Below are 21,613 nucleotides of genomic sequence, written 5' to 3' on the forward strand. Positions count from 1 at the left end.
CTAATGGATAAATTAATGGAGGAAGAAAAGAAATGTCTTCAGGTGCCTTTAACAAGCAGTGAAAGTGGCAGAAATGTACCCGATATTGAACCTACCCCATTCTTATTTCATAATCTGCAGTAGACACATTGAGCGTTGAGGAGTGTATTTTGGAGTCATAATCTCTGAGGAAGTATTCGGATAGGACTGTCCATGTGACCAGTGCAGATTGCCCCAGTGACCTTGTCACTAGTGCAATGCATTCCTTGGCTCTATCATCTCCTGAAGGCTTCACGCTCAGTTTGAACTGTGCAGTGACCTTCAGCCTTCTCTCTAACATGTCATAAAATAAATAAGCTACGTAAGCAAGGCAGCTGTGAAGTACATGGTAGATTTTTCCGTGGCACCATTTATTTTTAAATGCTTCTACTGTCTAACACGGTCCAGACGAAATTCTATTCTGTGCAGATAGGAGGCATTTGGCCTATTTCAACTGCAAAAATGTAATTGGACTGAAGACTTGTTTTCTTCTTTTGTTATGTGTAGATGGAAGCTTAATTCCTTCTGCAGATCAGCATTTTTATTGCAACAAAAAATGGTTGTTCTATTTCTAAGTGTTCTGTCTTTTTGCATTTCAGACTTTTTGGGCAGAACAGAGATCCGTGTGGCAGACATTAAGAAGGATCAGGGTTCAAAGGGACCAGTTACAAAGTGTCTCCTTCTGCATGAAGTCCCAACAGGAGAGATAGTCGTCCGACTAGACCTGCAATTGTTTGATGAGCCTTAGAAGGAAAGGGACCAATGTTTTTTTCTCAGTCTGAGTTCACTGCAATAGGTGTCTGCAGAAGCTGTCACTAAATCCGTATTGGTTTGGTATGAAACTACTGCTTGCCCTTCACACACAAGAGGGTTATCAAAGCAAACAGGAGCATCTTTGTGCCTTGATAATTCTCACTGAAAAATGAGTCCCAGTTTAGTGAGGAAATCTCACTCAATTTCTCTATGTGGAACTTTATGTTAGTTTCCTGGGTTTATGAAATAACCTAGTTGTTTGTCGTGCTCCAGTCTGAAAGGCTGGAAAACCACATAGGTTTCTGTGCTTGCTCCAGCTACTCTACTCTTTAATTTACAAGAAGAAGGCAATGTTGGTATGTTTGGAGGCTTTCTGCAGGGTTTTCCCCCTTAAGGAATTCTGTGCCTATTGCTCAGCAAAGTGGTGTGTAAATGTTTTGTGAATGGAACAAGCAGTTATGCAGTAAGAAGATCTTTGAAGATCTTCACGGTGATGCTGAAAAGACTTAGAAAATAAATAGTCTATATCTATAAACAGAGAAGATTCTATTAAGATACCACTTCATGACTCACATTGCCCCCAAAATAAATATATGTACAGGCCTTCTGCACAGAGATGAGTTGCACTCCAGAAGAGTACACCCACTCAGTACCTTTGGAAGAAACGTTTGAACAGTAAGTGAAGGATCGAATATAGAGCCCTGATGAATGTTGTGCTATACCACTTCAATACTGCTCTACTACTGCTGCTTAATCGTGTGAATGCAGATGGATGATATGTCACCTGCAGTGGGGAAGAAAAAAAAATCATGGCTGTGGTTCAGGAAGCTAATTTCTACCCTGCAGAGTCTAGTTTGCCAAGCAATCAGTGGTGACCAGATATTAAATTGTGCTGTGCCCAACTGCATTTGACATCATGTTACTGAATTCAGGGTGATAGCGTACAACAGGGTTTGTTGCAAGGCAGGTGGATCACAAGTTTGATGGCAGCAATACTAGACGTGAACAGAAGAAGGGTATTTGTGATTGTACAGAGTGGGTAACCCCAAAGTAAAAGTTGTGTCGTCTTGGGGAATCAAAAGTTTCTACATGCGTTTTACTCAACAAATACACACATATAGGCTAACGTTCAGCAAAATTCCTCTGTTTGGCAAAGCACCCAGCTTTAAGCATGCACTTATGTTGTGTTTCCCTTAAATACACACATAGGTGCTTTACTAAGCCTGGACCTGAGATACGATACACCCCTTAAGAGTAAAATTCATCTTTGTTCTGCCTGGATTCATTTTGTTCATTACCTATCATGCATACACTGGTATTTTTGTAATGACTTTATTTCTGAATGGGAGGTGTCAGCCTGTTTCATTAGCATGTGAATGTTCTTGTGGAGCCTGTTGTTAGGTTTTGATGTTCCTTGCATGTCCTTTCAGTACCGGTTTCCACCTTTGCTGTATAGGCAGTGTTTTCTAGCACTACAAGTCTTATTGATTTCCATTAGGAAATTAGGATATCTTCATAACAAATAGGTAGATGCAGTATGGTAATAAGTGTAAACTGTGCTGGAAAGTGTCTGTGTATTATAATTTCCTACAATACCACTGTAATGTTTCAAGCAATGGGAAAAAAAAAAAAAAAAAAAAAGTATGTTGGAGGGACAACAAAGTTTACATTTCATACTTTTCAGAATCGCTTTATTATTTATTTATTGAAGATAGTGTAGAATTTTGTATCAGAAATGACAGACATACTTATGTATTTTTTGAAACAAAAACAGAGATACACACTTTAGTTAGAAACTTTCAACTGACCACATTTTAGAGGGAGTTTAACTTCCTAGGCATGCGTTTGTTTACCACTAACTGGCAGAAAACACAATTAAGAGAACTTTTAAGTTTCTATTTTTCAATGTTGTTAAGAAAATTGTTTCAAGTAAAATATGTAAATAGAACTAAACCCATGTTTTCCTAATTCCATATCTATACATTTTATTAAATATAATGTATATGAAAATACACATTGTTGTGGTAGGATTAAAAAAAAAAGTGATAAAATCTATTAATGGAGTAACATTAAATGTCATTGTCTAACATTTTATTGCTGTCCTAATTTTACTCAGTAGCTGTAAATATGGTGAACATTCATTTCAGTGTTTAGAAAGTAGGATCACTTTTTTATGGTACCATTTCACCAGCATGAATTACAGTAACAAATAAATAGACAATTAGGGAAAAAAATACCATGGACGCAATGCAGAAATCCAGGCCAGGTTTTTAAATGGAGCCTCAAGGAGCTGCATATTCCTCTGAGATTCAACTGGTTTTTGATGTGGTGGACAGGTAGCTGCAGGGGCACCTTCCAGATTGTGACCCCTTATCATGAGCATGTGGGATTGCAGCTTTTTGTGTAGTTGTAACACAACCAAGCACCTTCCTGACCACCATCACTCGTGATTTCCATCTTACCCTCAGTGCACAGGAATGTTTAATTCTTATTAATACCAATGGAAGTTATGCAAACATGATGATGGTAATGAAAGGCCGGGCTTCAGCTCACGAATATCTCACAAATCCCTTGTGATCAGTCTAATTCTGAAGATGAAGCTTGTCCTAATCCCTGTACATCAAGGACAGAATGTATATACCCTCAGAGCCAGCATCAGGATGTTGCTATTTTCTTTCTTGTTCGCCCTCAGTACTCCATAGCATATCGGCACGGTTAGCTTCCCAAGTGGATCTTCTTCAGCATTAGCCAAAGGTTCTTAGAAATTCATCAGCTCCTGCCTATTTTTCCCTGTTCAGGCACAGCCTGAACAGCCACACACAACAGGATCTTAGGAAGTTAGATACCTTTTAGTGTATTTAGAAAAGTGGCTGGCATCACCATGACATGTGATGGTTGAGCCATCTGTCCTCTTAAGGGTGTCATGTCCTGGCTGTCATGCCAAGCTCTGCTGGCCTGTGCTACTGTTGTTGACTGCCTGTATTTACGCAGAGCCTGTTTTTCAGACTCCAGTTACTGATCTCTGAATGTACTGGTAAAATAGCACACCTTAGAGCACAGGTCCCTTTGCAGCCTTGTTGAGATGTGTGCAAACTTTTCCTAATGTTATGCAAAACAAACCCAAGAAAAAAATCTAAGCCCAGGTGATACTTGATCGCATTTAGGAGTGAAAGACCCATCTGAATGATTTCTTCAGATAATCATCTCCACTAAACTTGCAGAGCCTTGTACTGTGTGTTGTGGAGCCCTGGGACTGGCTGTCTTCATTTGCTTTTACTCTCCTACAGCAAAATTCATCCTTGCACAGAGGCTGTGCACAAGGCCTGCCCATTACCAGCCCTTGAACCGAGGCACTGGTGAGATTGAACTGGCACGTGGGCTGCTGGGACAGGCTCTTAAAACAGGGTTTCATGTCTATCATCTTTTAGCAGGCTCTACTTTATTGGAGAAGAACATTTGCTTAGAAGTAGTTCTTCAGCAGCAAACTCCTTGGCTGGCATTCAAGCCTTCCTAAAAATAATACTGTGACTTTTTAATGCGTTCACTGCCTTCATTGAAACAGTGATATTTTGCTTTTGATAAATGGGGAGGAAAAAAAGTAAGAGAAGAAATGGCAAAATCTGCAAATGTGAGAAAACATGCAACAGAAGAAGTTGCTCTGGTAGTTTGGTTTCCAAGCCGTCATTCTGGGAATTGCATTCTTCCTTCACGTACACTAAGTTTAGCAGGGGGAATGGTATTTCTCCCTGGTTCTACCTTGGCTTTAAGTCTTGCAGTAGAACGGAGTTAATGGAACAGAAGCTGGAAGACAAATTTTTTAGAACTGACTGAAATAAGTTTGGAAAGGTGGAGGTGGCTGGGAACAGGCAGAATATTGATGTTATTGTGGTTGCCGACAGGACGGAGTACTGAAGAAAAATGATTTTTTGTTGTTGTTGTTAATTTAAAATCATATCCACACCATCACAGTGGAAATCCAATTACAAAGGACCCCAAGCATCTATAATAATAATAGTAGTAGTCATAATAACAATCGTAGTAGTGGTATCAGCAATTAACATCAACCCGTGCATTTATCCTCATCCTGGGAGAGACACATTGGATTTAGTGCAGATCTACATTTATGCAGGAATTTGCTTGCTTGACAGCCCTTTATTCACCTTTCCAGGAACTGCCTTCTGAGATATACCTCTGAGGTTCTCGGGCACTGTGTTGATTCAAGATGCATTCACATTCACAAGGGTTACATGGGCTTATAAATATTGCTGTCATGCTCTTTGCTTTCGTGGTGTGATCCAGGCAGCTCTCCTGGACATCCAGAACATACCTGCCCTTTCCATGCAGGGAATCGGCTGCACCAGCATCACTGTGCCAATTTTCCATGTCTCAGAGGACTTCTTCCGCCAGCCCCCAGCTGTATGAGGTGTTCATCAGCAGTGTCACCATACACCAGCATCTGTCTTGTCCCCTGTACCCCTCCCCGTTTAGGCCCTCTCCATCACTGCAGACATTGGGAAGGCTCCTTCGGCTTGCCATGAGGATCAGCCTGACTTTGTAGACTGGTTTCCTCCCTGGGGGCAGGAATCAGCTCCTTGGAGATGCCTTGGGCAACCACCTGAGCTCATTTTCCTTTGTGCTCAGTCAGATGCAGCTGGCAGTCATTATGTCCAGGACAGGTTCAGCTCTCCTCCCTCGGCGGTCCAGCCTGCTCTCTGAGCACACCAACGCCATCTTTCCCAGCAGGACCAGGCTGTGAGTACCAACTTCCCACCCTGTGATCCCACAGGCTCCAATCCCTTGCCATTAGGGATGAGGCTCGCATTTGAGATCACCCAGGTCCCCTTCCAGCCATGATTTTTTCCACCTGCTGAGCCCATTGGCTCTCTCCAAGCCAAACTCTGGCTTTGTTGCACAAACACAGTCCGTGACAGAAAATACCTCTCGTGTCATCTTCTTGCCTTGCTCCTCTGCGGTCCCACTGGGTTTTTCTTCTGCGAGTGTCATGTGCACAACAGTGCTTCTGTCCTGTAATTAATTACATCCTTTGGAAAGCACTGTCCTTCCCTTCCCCTTGAACTCCACCGAAGCTCAGCTGTGCGAAACGGGGCTATTTTGGGGGCTCCTTTCCAGGCTTCTGCCTCACAGCCCAGCTGGCAGCTGCTCAGTCATCTCTCGTGCAGCTCTGCAGCCCTGGCTCAATGAAGCGCTTAAGCTGATGCTTACCTTTAATTCATGTCCCAGCTAGTACAAAGGCATACTGAGAGCTAGCTGCGTGCCGTGTGCTTTGCTGGAGATGCAGGAAGGAGTTTGAAAGGCATCCACAATGTAGAGCCTACACTATGAAGTTGATTCAAACGCTGTAAGGACTGGAAGGTTGCAGTAGATAACCAGTGTCAAACAAAACGTCAAGGTTAAGATAAAAATCAGCAGTAGTTTATATTCTTTGCAGATGGATCTGTTTTCTTTCTTATCTTCCTGAAAGTGAATGGTCACTGGGTTATAGCCACTAAAGTCTCCAGAATTGTATGTACTGGGCAAATCACAGTTTATATACCTACAGATTACAACGCATTTGGAAGCACTGTAAAAATAATAATAATTAAAAAATAAAGCTGATCTTAGCTCAGAAATACCAAGCAGCTCACCAAGATTAATGCTGGTAGGAAGGCAGTCTGTAGAGCCCTGAGAGGTTGTATGCAATTGGTGGTCCGACTTGGGCACCTTGGCAGACATAGCACGTCACTGAGCTGACACTAAGCCAAATGACTGATAAATTACAGAACTTTTTTTCTAGATGCACTTAATTATTATATATTTTCTCAACATGAGTTTTTATGAGGGAACTTTTTAAACGTTCATTTTAGAATTTTTTTACCCTTCAAAAAAAAAAAAAAGAAAATCACTTTTTGTTACGTGTGAGTTGGGTTGGGTGGGGGGACACTGTGGATAATGAAGTTTTTGTAATATTATTAAATACATTTTCAAAACTAAGATGTGACAAATCCAGACTTTTACTGCAACAGTGGTGTCTACTTTCATGCTGCTCTGTTTGCCACTGTGATACTTCAGTTTGTTCAAATGGAGCAGTCAAAACCCTTGAAACAGAGAAGCTGGGAATCAGGTGAGCTCACCTTAGCTTTGAGGGGTTTGCTCTGTATGTACATTCCAAGTGGATCCTGGTGTTTGTTCAGCCCAAACACTCCTGTCCCAAATGCTTATCAATGTATCTATAGTTAAATACATGCTTATATATATATATATGTGATTATTTGTATATATAATATAAAAACACAGCTACTTTGTCGTTGTCAGATACTGAGTAAATCTAACAAAAACCTTTATAGGCACACAGTTCTGTTTGTTCCTTTACATGTTTTAAAATAATGGCCATCCTTGGGAAATTATTTTTCTGTACATATGTGGATATATTTAGGACCTAATTTAAATGAATAAAGAACATGTTAAACTAGCCTAGCTCCTTGATATAGTTGTCAGAAAAAGGTTCTGCTGCAACTGTAGGTGAATTCCTCGCGCTTCTTGCAGTGCTGCAAGTGTTGCAAACCCTGGATTTGGCATTCCTTTCTGGGATCTCAGCCTGTTGTGCAAGTGAAGGGAGTTGTTGCTTCCTCTGAGCCCTTCTGTCAGGCTCTCAGGCAGAAGCTCCTGCCTTCCACAGTGAGCACAGATGACAGGAGAAGGCTGGGCTGCAGGAGGAGAGGGGAAAAAAGGAAGAAATAGAGGCAGAGTGAAAAATGTAAGAGCTTGGTGAGCAGCAGGCTCTTTTTCCCTCAAAAAAAAACGTGAGGTGGTTTGTCCAGCAGGTGATGGCCTGGCAGTGAAACCCCCCCACGTACAGTGGCTGCTCCCCAGGGCAGGGCCTCGAGGGTTTACCCACACTCACCAGGAGGAAGGGAGAAGGTTGGGTGCGCCCCCCTGGTGCTGGTCTGGGTACCTGGACAACTCGCTCTCTTGGCTCTCTCCTCCTCTTGCCGTGCCTCATCAGGGGTAAAATGCAAAGCCACCCCCACGGGGATGGTTTCCCTGATGGGTTTTGGCTGAATGACCAGTGGCAGCCTCGCCTCTGTTTTCCTGCTGTGGCTGATCACAAAATATCTCATGAGAAAGTTACCCAGCGCCTTCGCTTCAGCCTGTGAGGAAGGAACGGAAATGCAGGAGACAGCGCGGTGCTCTTGGCAGTCACCAAGTGCCTGCGTTGGGTTGAAGCTCTTCTTCCTGTCCAGGTTATAAATTGTAAAGGGTTAACACTTTTCAGCAGGCTAATTCACCGTTAACAGCTGTTGCAGAACCCCCTGTTTCAGTCCTCAACTTGCCAGAATGGAGTTTAGATTCTACCAACCTTTGCAGGCTTTGTCATGGGTACTTTTTACTTAGTGTTGGTAAATTGTTGAAAAAAGATAGCCGTAGTATTTTTTTCAATGTTATTACTTAGAATCGGGGCATGCCGTCCCTGATGATGGTGGTGTTACTTTTTGGTGCACTTTTTGTTGCCAAACAAATGGTATCAGTTAGTTTCTTTTTCTTCTTAAAAAAGGAAGTGTTGTACTGTATGTTGTGTTCATAAGAGCCTAAAAATTGCAAAGGCGTTATAAAATAACTGTTACGTGTATGTCTTAAGATCTGGCCAGATAGGAGGAAAAAGTTACTTTTCCTTTTTTCAGCGAAAATATAATGCACTTGTTTTGTTCACTTACATCATAGCCAACTAGTCTACAGTTATACATCCATTCTGCGAAATGGTTTTTTGATTAAAGCATTTGTAATAGGTATGATGAATAACTGCAGATCATATTCCACTGTTTCTCATCAGACAATTTCAACTGTACTTTGGTTGCTCTGAACGTGTTGTTTCCTCTGCCATACTTGGTTAAATGATTCTATTTATAGGCGGTATCAAACTGAACGAGTCTTTCAGCTGCATTCACCTGTTTGAGGAATTATGCCACGTCCCAGACTGCATTCACCGGGGTTGAAACTGCAGATCGGATTTTAGTCTGTGCAATTTGTTTGACACAGATGAGACTGTAGTCGTGCAAGTGAAATTATGCAAGAATAAACCCTGTTTTTTTCCAAGTTTAACTGTGTATTGTTACTTTCTTGAAAAGTACTGAAGAAGAGTGACATGGTATCAAAGACATTAAATCTTTAGATTAGTATTTGAAAAGGGGACTATGTAGCTATAAGCCAAGTGATGACTGGGCAGTAAATGTTAGCAGCATTTAACACCTGTGACACATGCCAGCTTTCATCTCAGTAATAGATTGTTTGCTCTTGGAAAAATGAGAGCATACCAAATGCATAGCAAGACAGAAAAACCAGCAAACGTAACAAAAGAACCCCCAAAAGGTGAGTGCTTAATAGGCCAGCTGCCATCACTTTGTGCACATTATTACTTTATACAGACGCTGATCTGCAGCCACGCATGTCATCTGCAGCGTTTATCCAGCTTGCTGGTGACTGTGGCTCAGCTGCATGAGAACGTAGGAAGTCCCCCTCTGGTCTCTCCCATTTTTTGTTAATAATTACTGCATTTGGCCAGCTGCCCCGAGGTCAGTGTCCTCGATACCCTACTGAGCAGTGTCCATTTGTCTAGCTCAGCACTTGCTAAAACCTGCACCTCGAGGATGTATTGCTTTGCCGCTGTTCTGGGGCTGGGTTGGCACAATGGGACAGTGGCACAGCCAAAGTGCTATTCCATGTTAACCTCCCAGCAGTAAGAATTTAGAGGGTAATATTAATTTAAGGCATGTACCTAACTCTGTTGAACTATACAGATGTGGAAGGAAAGTGGGCCTGAAGTAGCTGTTGAGAACGCACTGATGACAAGACTGCTTAGCAGCTGTTGTCACATTTAGGAAGGAATTGGCTGGTTGCAGTTTCAGTGTCAGCTCTTTCCATACAGAGGAGCAGCACACATAGCAGCAGGATCATTGAACTGCCATCCTGACAACTTCCTGCATGGGAGTTTTCTCTGGAGACTGACTGCAACTCTGTGACCACGTTTATCAGCTCACAGAGCTGATTCTCTGTATCCTTCACCTGTGTCACAGGTGAGCTGTGTCACCAGATGTTTAGCGAGAACTGTTAAACTAACCAGTTTCATCATCTTTCTCCCCCTGCTGCATTTTGGAATCAAAATACTTTAAACCACCTATTCAAGAAGAAATAATTTTATTGTTTCCACCTTGTAAGTTTCATTGTCAATGGACAGGACAGCTTGCTAGACAGTCTCTCTCATGATTTTGGTGAGTTTCTGGATCTTTGTCCTTGTCGACATATCCACATACTTCTCCCCAATATTGACGATCATTCCACCAAGGACTGATGGATCCGTCTGAAGAAGAAATATTGAACAGGAACTCCATTAGCAAAAAATTGCTGACCTAGTATACAATTTTTACACTTGGAAAAAAAAAAACTTTAAAAGAGTTTTATTTATGAAATTTTTGCAGTCACTGCGTTCCAAAGTTAAGATTTTAATAATTAAAGCACCATCAGGTTTAAAAGAAAGCACAGAAGTGTATTAAATAAAATGAATACATACCATATTTTATTTTAGTGTTTGTTCCTTTTTAAAAAAAATAAATATCAGAGAGAGAAGCCCAATTTGATACTAACTTGATTAAATGTATGTACAAATCAGAAATCCATACCTTGGTCTCCAGCTTCAAGACCTCTCCCTTAGCCAAGAATCCATTCAGAGCACTTTTTAGGTCAGTAAGACTGGCATCATCCAAGGGCTGAAAAATTTGAACAAAAGACAAAGAAAATAAAGGACTTAAAAAAAATCAAATGATATAATGTGAACGCTAACGTTTCTTTTCAGAATCTTCTAATGAAAGGCACTTCCAGGCAGGCAGCGTAAGCAGCCTTCTTGGACAGCAATCACCACATGACAGCACAGAAACAGGAATCACTTTGTGCTCCTTTAATTTCACGAAACATTGTGTTCTCTGCGCATGTATTTCTAGCAACAGCTTAATGTTAACATCTTCAGAAAGCAAGCATTATTTACTTGCCGAACTAAGCACTCAACAGAAGACCTTCAGAGCATCATTTAGGCTATATAAGGAAAGATAAATTTTGCCACTTCTAACAGCTCAGATTATCTGCTTAAGAAAAGTTTCACATAAAGCACAGGACAGTGACTCAGGACACAGGCAGAGAGCACCCAGCCCTGCTGCAGGTTCGTCCACTGCTCTCAGCTAAGTACACCTCTCCTTCACCATGTAGGAACTCTGCATCCCTGGGGGAGAGGCGTTGTGAAACTGCCCTTGCGTTCCCAATGAGCTGATCATTCATCACTGTGACAGCAATTAAAGATTTCACAGAAGAGTAGTGGTTTCACATTACCAGCAATTTAAGAAATTTCTAATTAAGAGCTGACAGTTGAGAGCCAAAAGAAGCCATCACCAGCACCACCACAACAGGCAGCAGAAAAGTAACTATTTATGATTTGGGAAAATTGATGAGAAGGTTTACGCAGGCTTGTGAGTTTACACATCCCTGAAGGCTATCAGCTAGATTAACAGTCTGTGCTTGTGGCCTACAGAGAGACAGTCACCCTGAGTCTTTTTACTTAGTCCACTAGGCAGTTCATTTTAGCTCCACCCAAGGGCAAAAGAGTTACTTTACATACAGAGCAGGCAAGCTTCCTGCTCTAACAGACCTGGGCATGGATCCATCACCAAGGAAATTACTGAAGTGTCAGAATTCCCACTTCTCCAGCCTTAAGTTTACAGCTTGTGGAGACATCTTCCCTCTCACCTTTATAAGCATCAGCAAGAAGCGTCTGCCTTTGAAAAATTCCTCCTACAGTTCCAGAATTAGCCACTTGCCCAATTACTGCACGCAGCGAATTAAGTAGCTGCTTCTTGTGAAGCACAGTACCAAGCACCACAGGCATTTTTAGTCCTCAGCTGTCTGCCTTGCTCTAGCTAATAGCTGATCTGTTAGTTCTGACCTGATCAGTACCATCTTGGTGACACAAATAAGAGCAGAGGCAGACAAGGCTGACTTATCAGCCACTGGGTTCACGCATAGGAAAGGAAGAGAAGATGTTACTTGTTAAGCTGAAACTAAAGGGATACATTTAACTGCTGACCCACAATTTTTGGATAACAGTATTTGCAGAGAGACTTTCATCCCAGGAGAGGTGAGATTTTTCCTCACTACTCACACAGCAAGATGCTTTTATTACAGAAAGCAAAATAAAGCTGAAGAAGTTTGCCTTTTATGCCACTATCTGCTAAGGTGAACCTAGAGGTTCCCAACCTACCTGTGCAGTGGTGACTGTGCACAGCACCTCTCCTCGGTACGCGCTCATGATCTTCCCAAAGGCAGAAACAATGCCTGGAGTGTAGCGCAAGCGACCGTTTTCAGCAAGCAAGTCTGGAAGAGGTAGATGTATATTGAAAGGCTTTAAAGCAACCACAAAAGCAGATTTGGTTAGCTACCAGTAACAACTGGTAGCCCTGGATGTTTTTCAAAATCCAAATGATTACTCACTCATCAGGTTGACTGTAATAGGGGACATCTTCTCTTTTGCTAAAGCATCATTTACAGTTTTTTGTTTAACTGTGCTCTTGGTATGAGGGTTCATAACAACACTGGACAGTTTGGGGTCCTTCAAAAGAGTCTAAGAGGACACACACGCAATGTTATAAAAAATAACACAAGTTCTCCAGGCCTAACCAAACCATCCAAGTGGGCAACAAGGTCACTCCTTGAGCAAGCCCAAAGAGATGAGAGGCATATACGTGGGATGACGACACCCCCAGGTGTAGCTCATTTGCAGGAGGTTTCTTTTAGCGGTGATGCTCCTCCTTGGCTGCAGGGACCCCCAGACCCAGCTCCCTCCCAGGCAGGGGCACCCCAAGCCCAGGTAGACGCGTGCTGCCGGGCTCCTTACCCACACGCGGAGCAGCTCCTTCTCCACCTGCTCCAGCTTCTTCTGCTTGGTGGCGGCCGAGTACAGCGCCGTGGCGTAGCGGCCCTCCAGCCCGTACACCTGCACGGGGGGCTGCGGGCGACAGCGCGGCTCAGCGGAGCCCCGGGACGGGGACCCGGCGGCTCCGACCCGCTCCCCTCACCCGCTCCCCGCTCACCTTGACCAGCTTGGACACCGGCCTCGCCGCCGACGTGCTCAGCTGCCGCACCTGCGGGACGCACAGCGGTGGCCTCGCACCCCCTCACCGCCTCCCCTCGCCCCGCACGGCGAGGGGAGAGCCCGGGGAGGCCCCCACAAGCCCCCCGCCGCCCCCCGCCATCACCTTCAGGGCCAGCCCCGCCGCCGCCGCCATTTTGTCCGCCCGCCGCTCGAGGTCACGGCGCCGCCCGGCCCCGCGGGGAGGCAGCGCGCAGGCACGGCGGCCGCACCGCCCCCTCCGCTGCTGCGCGGCCCGCTGGGGGATGTAGTCTTTTAATTTCTTGCCATCGCTGCCCTCCCTCCGTGCTGTGGGTGTCCCTCGGCACAGCGCCCTCCGAGCCCCCTCTCGAAGCCCGGCTGAGGGAAGTAGCCGTGAGCTGAGGCGCCCCGCAAGCCCGCGGGGTGAGGCCAGGCTTTGGTGGCTGTGCTCCTCCGCGGAGGAGGTGGTTGTGCCTGGCTCAAGGGCAAACGAAGTGGCTTTCCTCAGAAAAACACGCAGGCAGGGCTCTGTGTGGGGGTCTCGACCCAGCACTTCCCTGCTTTGCCCTTCATAGGTCCAGTGCCAAGCCCCTGGCTAGCTGCCCGCAGCCCTTTGGTTGCTTGGGGCTGTGCCGGTGGAGGGGAGGCCTGGGGGGCTGCAGCCCCTCTCTTGGGCACCCCACATCCCACCTGGCACCCCGAGCCCTTCTTTGCTTCCCACAAAGGTTATGTCGTTACACAACCCCGTATCCCTTCCTTCAGCTGCAGAGAGCAAGCCTCTCGCAAACTCTGCAATGGAGAAAATGTCATGTTCCCCGCAGATGTTTCTAACACAGTGAAACTGCCTCTGAAATGCAGCAAGCTGTTTCCTTCCCTCAGATTAATTAGGTCCATATATCTTCTGGGACAAAGAGATGATCTTCCAGGTAAAGCACAGTGTAGGCATTCTGCATTTTGACTCTGCCAGTCTCCCTGTGTGACCTTGAGCAGCTCACTCAGCTCCTGCTGAACTGTCTTCAACAATTAAACACCTTTTCTCCCTGATTATTCTGTCTTCTCTGTAAACTAAAAGGATCGTCTGCTCAAAGAGCTGTTTCAAAGTTCGGGTAGTTATTTTCTGTGGTGTGAGGAGGTCAGGTGGAGGTGCTGTTGAGATACGAAGCATGGCATTAATGGCAAGCATGCCATGTAAGTATGCAGGGCAGGCTGGAGACACTAGATGTTGCTGTTGCTACAAATTGAAAAATTAGTGCTCGCTCAAGCTACGTCAAAAACAGAATTAGAATAGCGCTCTTTAGGAAATACAGTCTGAATGAGAAAACTGATATAGCATCCCATCAGAAATAAGATGCTATAACCAATATGTGTTATTCTGGATGCTGGAATTTAGCACCTGCTATTGCCAGCTGTATTTGCTCTGGGGACATTCAAAGCCACAAGTATAGTTCATGAAAGCTATAACCACTCTAACACCATTCTTCTTGATATTTTTAATAACTACAGTACTAAGAAAAACACATCTAAAATGAAGAAAAGGCTTTGTTTTTCTTTAAGGAAAAACATACATTCTTTATTTGTTGTGGTAATGTACATGTACTAAAACTTGGGAAAAGTGCAGAGAATACATTTGTTTGAAATGGGGTCTTGTATCCAAAATTTCATTAGAGTAACTGAAACACTCTATGATCTTTTAGCACTCCATGATCTTTTAGCCACTATCCATCGTATTTGAAAAGTTGTGACAGTCCAGTGAAGTTCCCACCGACTGGAAAAGGGGAAACAGGATGCCCATTTTTTAAAAGGGGAAAAAAGGAAGACCTGGGGAACTACAGGTCAGTTAATCTCAACTCTGTGCCTGGCAAGATCAGGGAGCAGATCCTCCTGGCTCCTATGCTAAGGCACATGGAAAATAAGAAGGTGATTGTTGACAGCCTCAAGTTTTTTTTTTTTTTTTTTTTTTTCCTCCTACAAAGCATTTGGACTTCCTGTAGTGCCCGTCCCTCATTATTTGACATTTACCTCTGTCCCTTGTTTCAGTTTGTTCATGTAGATCCAATACCACTGAGCACTCAAAAACGTAATCTGATTGCAAGATCTTCCATGAGAAACTTGCAGGTCTGCCAGTTTATGTGGAGGTCAGTACTTGTGGCATTATAACCTCAGAGTACTCATTCTTAGGAAATACAGTGATATTATAAGCATCATAACAAGCATTCTCCTGTTGAGACAGACTGGATCTGAAATCCTACTACATATATCCTCTCTACTTCTATTTGAGAAATCTTCAAAATAATTTGAGTTTAGATTAATTTAAACACACTCTTGTGCTTATTGAAGACATGGACTTCACACATGCCTAGCATCCACAGAGCTTACTGTAATCAGCACTTTTCAGTCTCTAGAAAGAATGTGATAATTCATTATTATTCTACCATGGTAGCAGCGAGGATGTTCTTCAAGCAGGGCCCAGCTGCATGAGCCATCATAAAACTCGTAGTAAGACAGGCCATTTGACAGAGAGCGTGCAGCGTGTAGAGGTAAAATGAGATGAAGTTTGTAACAAAACATCTGGTGTCCTCACAATGATGAGAGCATATCTGTTTATTTCCACAAAATATGCCAAACGTAACCTCCACCAAACTATGGACAACTCCTTCAAAAAACAAATGAAATACCAAAAACCCCTCCAGTAATTAAACTAATGACTCAAAATCTTTAGGGAGTCTAAAAACACAAAGTGCTTTAGACCCTCACTTTGAAAATCACCTGAAACTTTAGCTTTCAGCCTGTTTGGAGTGCTCCTCTGCACCTGCTAGCCAGTAATTGCAGCCAGCTGTTTCCCTTTGGCTGAGCCTGGTACTCCCATACTCAGCATGGGAGGGTCCCAGTGCAGCCGGGGTGTAGCTGCAAACAAGTTCCTGACCTCTGCAAAAAGTTTGTTATTTACAAGGAACAGAGGAGACTTCCACTCGCAGTGCTCAAGTTAGGTTCAGGGAACGTGGCACAGAAAAGTTATGACCTACCTCACCTCTCTGTTGCTACTGTGGTTTTGCTCCTGTGGCTGCTGAAGGAAGTAAGCTTTTTTTTTTTTTCCTTTTTTTTTTTTTTTTTTCTTTTTCTTTTTTTATTTTATCCCTTTTAAGGGGCTGCCCTTTTCTTCCCCAGAAGCAGTGAGTGCTCCTGCTGAATCTAATTCACTCGCTTGTTTTTCGTACCTTTGCCCTGCAAACTGTTCTGCATGGGCAGGTAAGTGCTCTGTCACACGGGCTCCCTGGGGACTAAGCCATCGCAGGTGGAGTGACCCACACACTAAAACCTAGCTGCCTAGGCAAGACCTGACTCATTTTGCCATTAACAAAAGGGTTTTTCACTCCGTAACAGCAGGCAGAAAACATTTTCTTTTTTTCCTTCCAAACGGGCAAGAGCGATTGTAAAACCACATAGATTGTTAGGGGAATTCAGAATAGGAGCAGCAGCCCTATTAATTGAGTTAGGATGCTGAACTCACTGACCTCAGCATCAGAGCACTCTACTGAAAATGATTTGTAGGGATGTTTGCAAAACCAAGCTCCTGTGCCTACATTTTCCTGCCCTCCAAAGGGGATTTCCATCTAGCATTGCTATGTGATAAAATGGTAAGTCATTACGATGTTAACGTGCCACGAGCACCCCAGAAGTATCGCGTGTATGATAGTTCATTTTCTGTGCTGCCATAGTAATCTGTTGTAAAAGGGAGAGAAAACCACAATTAAGTACTTGTAGCTTCATTGGCAAAATGTCTGCTCTGAGTCTCTTGTAGGATAATCTAATAAGCCTGAAAAATTGAGGTTGAGCTATGACATGATTTTAATAGATCAGCCAAATTAGCATTAATCAGCAAGGCCTTATACTAGAAATGGTGATGAGGGCTCACTTGGACATTTGACCATTTTAGAAGATGTCCACAAAATATTAGCTGTAAAAATAACTGTTTCTGGAAAATATACAAATAATTGGCATGTTCTGGTGTAGGTAAGTGCTAACAGTTGAGCTTTGCCATCTCACAGATTGGCAGAGTAGCAGCTAGAACATTTTGCTGGGACTCGGGAGAGTTGGGATCTATTTTGAGCTCTGCTTTGGGCCTGCTGATTGGCTTCTAATTATTCTGCACCTCAGTTACCCCATCTGTAAAAAAGCAAGAATGAGACCAACATCCTTTACAAACAGCTTTAAATTCGTTCGATGAAACACGCTTTATTAATAGCAATGATACCTTCTCACACAGGCTGCCATTAAAAAAACTGTAAATTCACAACTGTCAGTCAAATTATGGTAATGTGCAAGTGTCTATGGAGAAAATAACGTAGAGGAGGACCTTCATGCCTGCTCCATTACCACTGTGGAAAGCAGGATGTTAATCATTGTCCCACCTCTGGAGTCAGAATGGCAGCAAGTGCAGGGAATTTGAGGTTTTGGTCTATGTACTCAAGGTCTGTCACGGGTACGACCACTGAACTGGCAGGCTCAGCAGAGATCATTGACTGAACAGACCTAGCAGATGAGCTGCCATCTCAGCCAGGGGTAGCTAACAGTCTAGGTACCTCTTTTACAGGATTAAAAGTGCATCTTTATGTGGGAAACAGCTCTTCAGTTTAAACTTGGGCCAGATAGCGGCTCGAGTCGTACCAGGGTGAATCTCTGATCTTGTCAGTGGTTTTTCTGCAGAGCTGAGACCCCAGGCTGCCATCCACTTGTCGTGTGTAGGCCTTTGTGTCTGCCTTGAGCTGAAATCAGCTGTCCTGTGCGTGGATGCAGGGGTCTTGCCGAACGAACATATTGCAGCATTCTGTATCAGACAGATGCCTCGGCAGATTCTGGTTACATATTAGAACTACAGCTTGCTCGTTGCCACAAGAGGGAAGCCAATACTAATAATATAACTGCGTTCACGTAGTAACTATGGTTATTGTGGCAAGATTTTTATCCATTTCAAGGCTGTTGCATGTCTCCTCTTTCCTTGTAGCGAACTTGCATTTGATCATGTGTCAGCAACTGAGGAACATTATTCCACATTCCATTTGCTCAATGTCCTGTGAAATGAATTTCATGGATTTGCCTGCGTCGTTTGAGTGGTGCATACATAAACCTGAAAGAGAAAGTAGGGACGAAACCGAGCTGGTTGTTTTCATAGCAAATCTGAACAGTCCGCACGCAAGAAAGGGGAAATTTGGTGGGCACGGCAGCTGGTAAAATAAAGAAGGTGTTTTCCCTTGTTTGGCTGAATATGAGAAGTTTATAAAAGAGTATTCAAGGATCCATAGACATAACTATTTCTAGTAGCTCTTGCCCTTCAGTAATAATAACTGAATTCAGCAAGTCTGCTGACTCTCGTTCTTTAGCCTGTTCCGCAGTGAACGTGAGCACCTTCTTTACAGATTCATTTATTAGGTGAGCCTGATCTCATTTACAGGCTACAGACCGGAGTAGCTGCTGGTTTCAGGAAGTTCATTGAATCACTTATCTTGTGGTATGTTATCTGTGAAAGTCACCCTTGTTTAGATCACACATCTACGGCTTAAATCTGATAGGTCAAGATTTGTTATTAGATTTCATTCTGCAGCCAGACACTGTAGTATGTGCACAGCCTGTGTCGGAAAGGTCTTCAGAAAGTGGCGAAAGCAGAGCTTTTGCATATGGGAATTTGAAAAATAGTCTGGGTGTAACAGGGATTCATTAATCACATTTCTTTGGTCGATGCTTTCCTGGTCTGTCTTCTAGATTGCTGCAAGATAGAAACACACGAGAGAAGATTTGTATAGAGCACTGCTGGCATATGACAATGGTTAAAGATCATAATTCTTGGTATTTGGAAGTCATGATTTGGCTTGTGTATTTTTTGAGGAACAGCAGAACTGGGAAGCCAGAAGCACTGCAGAAAAGCACGCATGTTGAGGCTTCCTAGGAAGCCCCCTAGGGTGTTCCCTGCAAGTGCAGGAGAGGGAATCGGGGCAAGGTTATGAAAGTCACAGACATAGATTGCAGTCCCCAAAGGACCTTTGCATAACTAGCTTTTTTGTTAAAGGATTTTTTTTTAAAATATTTTAGGAACATTTAATGATATATGGGATATTTTGTTCTCCTCCCCCGTCCCTTTAGAGCAGTCATACCTTACAGTGTTTTCCTAAAGGTACTTCTGGTCTCTTTAAAATTGTTAAGCTTAAAAGGGGAAACCTAGCTGGAAATATTGTAATTCCCCAGGTGGACAGACACCTTTCACAGACCCTTACAGCATATTGTTCTTCCCATACTACTTTAGTTTTTCCTTTCCCTCCAATGCTGTTTCAGGCCCCAGTCCTGCATGTATATCTGCATGTGTTCAAGTACGTGAGCAGTCACGCTGCCTCCAGTGAGAATATTCACATGACTAAAGCCATGCGCTTGCATAGGGATTTCCTGAATCAGGGGCATAAAAGGAAATGGCCAGGTTAAAAATAATGGGTTGGTTTTATCCCTGGTGTAATGCCTTTGACACTAGTGGAATTATACAGGGCTGAAACGGGTCCAATATGTCCAAACAGAGGACTGCCTCCAGCTCCCTCACCTGCTGGTTTCTGTATCTGTATTTATGGCATAATCAAAGTAAATCCTCCGTTCCCCAGCTTTGGGCAGCTGAGGCTGGGGGGGCTTCAGATCGCTTTGCACCGTCAGGAGCTGCTCTCCTTCAGCACATCTCCTGAGGTGCCAGGTGAGTTTGTCCCACGGAGCTATTAGAAATATGCCCATGGAGCTTCAGCAGAACTGACGATCCACATGTCCCCACTGCCATGGGGTGGCTGATGGCAGAGCAGGTCTTGCCTCTCCTGCCGCTTGCCTGTTCCTGGCTGATGCTGAGCCCTTCTGTGGCCTTAGCAGGAGCTGCTGGTCTTTGGGCAAGAGCCCTTCTTTTCTTGGTTGGTGTCTTGGTTGTTCCACTTTGTGGCCTCCTGCACCAGTGCAGCTCTGCTCTTTGTGGGTGTTAAATGCTCCAGGTGAGTGCTCACGTTTGAAATCAGCTGGTATGGAAACAAAAAAATAATAACAAGAAAAAGAGGGGGGGGGGGGGAATAGATTGTTAGAAGAAAACCCTCTTAAAAACTCTTCTTCCTCCTTTCTGTGGCCGTCCTGCCTTGTGGCTGTGTGGCGTTTAGCAGTCTCCCAGTTGTGAAACGCCAACCTGGGACCCCCACGAGCTCACACATCTCTGTGTGCTGCTTCTTTGCAGCCATGCATGGCTTTCTTCAGGCTAATGAAAACATCTGGTGTACCTGCATTATGTACCACCCAAATACTCCTTCGCATGGGATGGACCTCCAAAGGTCAAAAGTTATGGAGCCAGGAGAGAGGGGAGCAGCAAGGAAAAGAGAGGAAAAAAAAATCACAACAAAACATCTAGCATCCAGGGCTCATGACTGCTTTGACAAGATCTATCTTTAGTTATAATAGTGAGTCACATCATTGTGATCCGACTTTACGGTTAGTTTGAGGTATGAGCCAGGCCATGGGATTGAGAGCGAGAGCATCACGGGATGCAGCTGTAAAATTCCACTACTCTCTAAATCAGGTTCGAAGAGCATTAAGAAACAGGAAGCAGGGAGGGGAGGGGGCATGTATATATATATATTTATTTTTTTTTTCCAGTGGAAAATTATTGCAGCGCGCGGCGCATCGTGATGCAGCTCATCAGCGCGGCGGAGGAGACGTCTCGGCAGGCGGATCCTGAGCAGAGCAGGCACCTCTTCCCGCACCGCCCGGGCTGTGCAAAGCGTCACGTCGAGCCCACCCCGCCAGCCACCACGAGCGAATGTAGGATTTTCGTGGCTGGTGCCGTGTCTCCTAGCAACATTGCTAGGCAGCACGCTATATATCACACCCGGCGCCGGCTACTACGGTATAGTGGGGCCGTTCCCAGCTCTTTTTCTTGGCTATAAAATATTAATTTTCTGCTCGCAAAGGGGAGGCAGCACCTGCGGGTCAAGAGGCGCTCCCTCCCGGGTGGACGCGTGCAGCTCCTGTTGGCTGTCACAGGAATCACGAGCAACCCCAGGCTGGGCTGAGCTCCTGGTATGTAAAATGTGGGTGTGATTCCTGAGATATAAACACTTTCCGTGCCTGAGGTGGGGTACAGGCTGGCTTTGGAATGAATAAATACATAAATAACCAGGCAGTGAAGATTATCTCCCCCCTCCCCTCTTTCCTTCTTTGACTCATATAAGCAGATCCTGATGCGAGGACCACGTTTGTGTACACAAAGAGAGGGAAATTTCACCGACATTTGGAGATTTTTTTTTTGAGGCTCCTCCACACCAGGGCACTGTGGATGAGAGCCCGTATCACAAATGCTGGTGATGATTTTCTAGATTGATGGGTGTGATTTCAGCAGAGACTGCCTGCCAAGCCCCCTCCCCGAAATGATTGCATAACCCAGCTGTTGCATGCGCAAAAAAAAAAAAAAAAAGGAGAGAAGGAGAGAGAAAAAAACAGTCCTATTCTATAAGAAGTGGAATCATTATTACAGGAGGTAAACAACAGAGCCTGATCCCCGGAGCTGCAGAGAAGACGTATCTGCAGCTCATTTCAGGTGTGCAGACCCAGAATAGGAGCTGCCTTGTTCGAGGGCAAAAGGAGCCTCTTGCAAAGGGCCTACCCAGGACAGGGTTTCAATAAATCTCTGGATCTAAA

The 21,613-nt window shown here is 44.2% G+C and overlaps 2 protein-coding genes and 1 long non-coding RNA gene across 10 annotated transcripts in view; 2 read left to right on the forward strand and 1 right to left on the reverse strand.

The window, feature by feature from the left end:
- The window catches only part of ITSN1 (intersectin 1), a 125,720-nt gene extending 121,351 nt beyond the window's left edge, over positions 1 to 4,369 (forward strand). For all 8 annotated transcript variants that reach the window (XM_035315691.1, XM_035315698.1, XM_035315693.1 and 5 more), the window contains one exon: positions 618 to 4,369. In XM_035315691.1, the coding sequence (XP_035171582.1) occupies positions 618 to 766 (149 nt within the window). In that variant the 3' untranslated portion in view covers positions 767 to 4,369. The remainder of the gene's footprint in view (positions 1 to 617) is intronic.
- A 5,574-nt stretch (positions 4,370 to 9,943) lies between these two features.
- Positions 9,944 to 13,147, reverse strand: ATP5PO (ATP synthase peripheral stalk subunit OSCP). Its single transcript, XM_035315702.1, has 7 exons — positions 13,062 to 13,147; positions 12,897 to 12,947; positions 12,701 to 12,811; positions 12,298 to 12,427; positions 12,068 to 12,180; positions 10,443 to 10,529; positions 9,944 to 10,123 (listed from the first exon to the last, which is right to left on the reverse strand). Exons 1-7 carry the CDS (start codon positions 13,089 to 13,091, stop codon positions 10,010 to 10,012), a joined length of 636 nt encoding a protein of 211 aa, XP_035171593.1. The 5' UTR covers positions 13,092 to 13,147; the 3' UTR covers positions 9,944 to 10,009.
- A 7,192-nt stretch (positions 13,148 to 20,339) lies between these two features.
- LOC118160739 lies at positions 20,340 to 21,386 on the forward strand. Its single transcript, XR_004747650.1, has 2 exons — positions 20,340 to 20,495; positions 20,573 to 21,386. It is a non-coding gene; the product is annotated as an uncharacterized LOC118160739 (long non-coding RNA).
- The last annotated feature ends 227 nt before the right edge of the window (positions 21,387 to 21,613 follow it).

The sequence above is a fragment of the Oxyura jamaicensis genome, chromosome 1 (assembly GCF_011077185.1).
Source record: "Oxyura jamaicensis isolate SHBP4307 breed ruddy duck chromosome 1, BPBGC_Ojam_1.0, whole genome shotgun sequence".
NCBI lineage: Eukaryota > Metazoa > Chordata > Aves > Anseriformes > Anatidae > Oxyura > Oxyura jamaicensis.

Bases quoted from the DNA above. Each gene is read 5' to 3' on its own strand.
- ATP5PO (XM_035315702.1), bottom strand. From the start codon at position 13,091: ATGGCGGCGGCGGCGGGGCTGGCCCTGAAG. The intron at 12,948-13,061 runs GTGATGGCGGGG...TGCGTCCCGCAG, and splicing joins CGGCGGGGCTGGCCCTGAAG to GTGCGGCAGCTGAGCACGTC. The intron at 10,124-10,442 runs GTATGGATTTCT...TTTCTTCTTCAG, and splicing joins TCTTGAAGCTGGAGACCAAG to ACGGATCCATCAGTCCTTGG.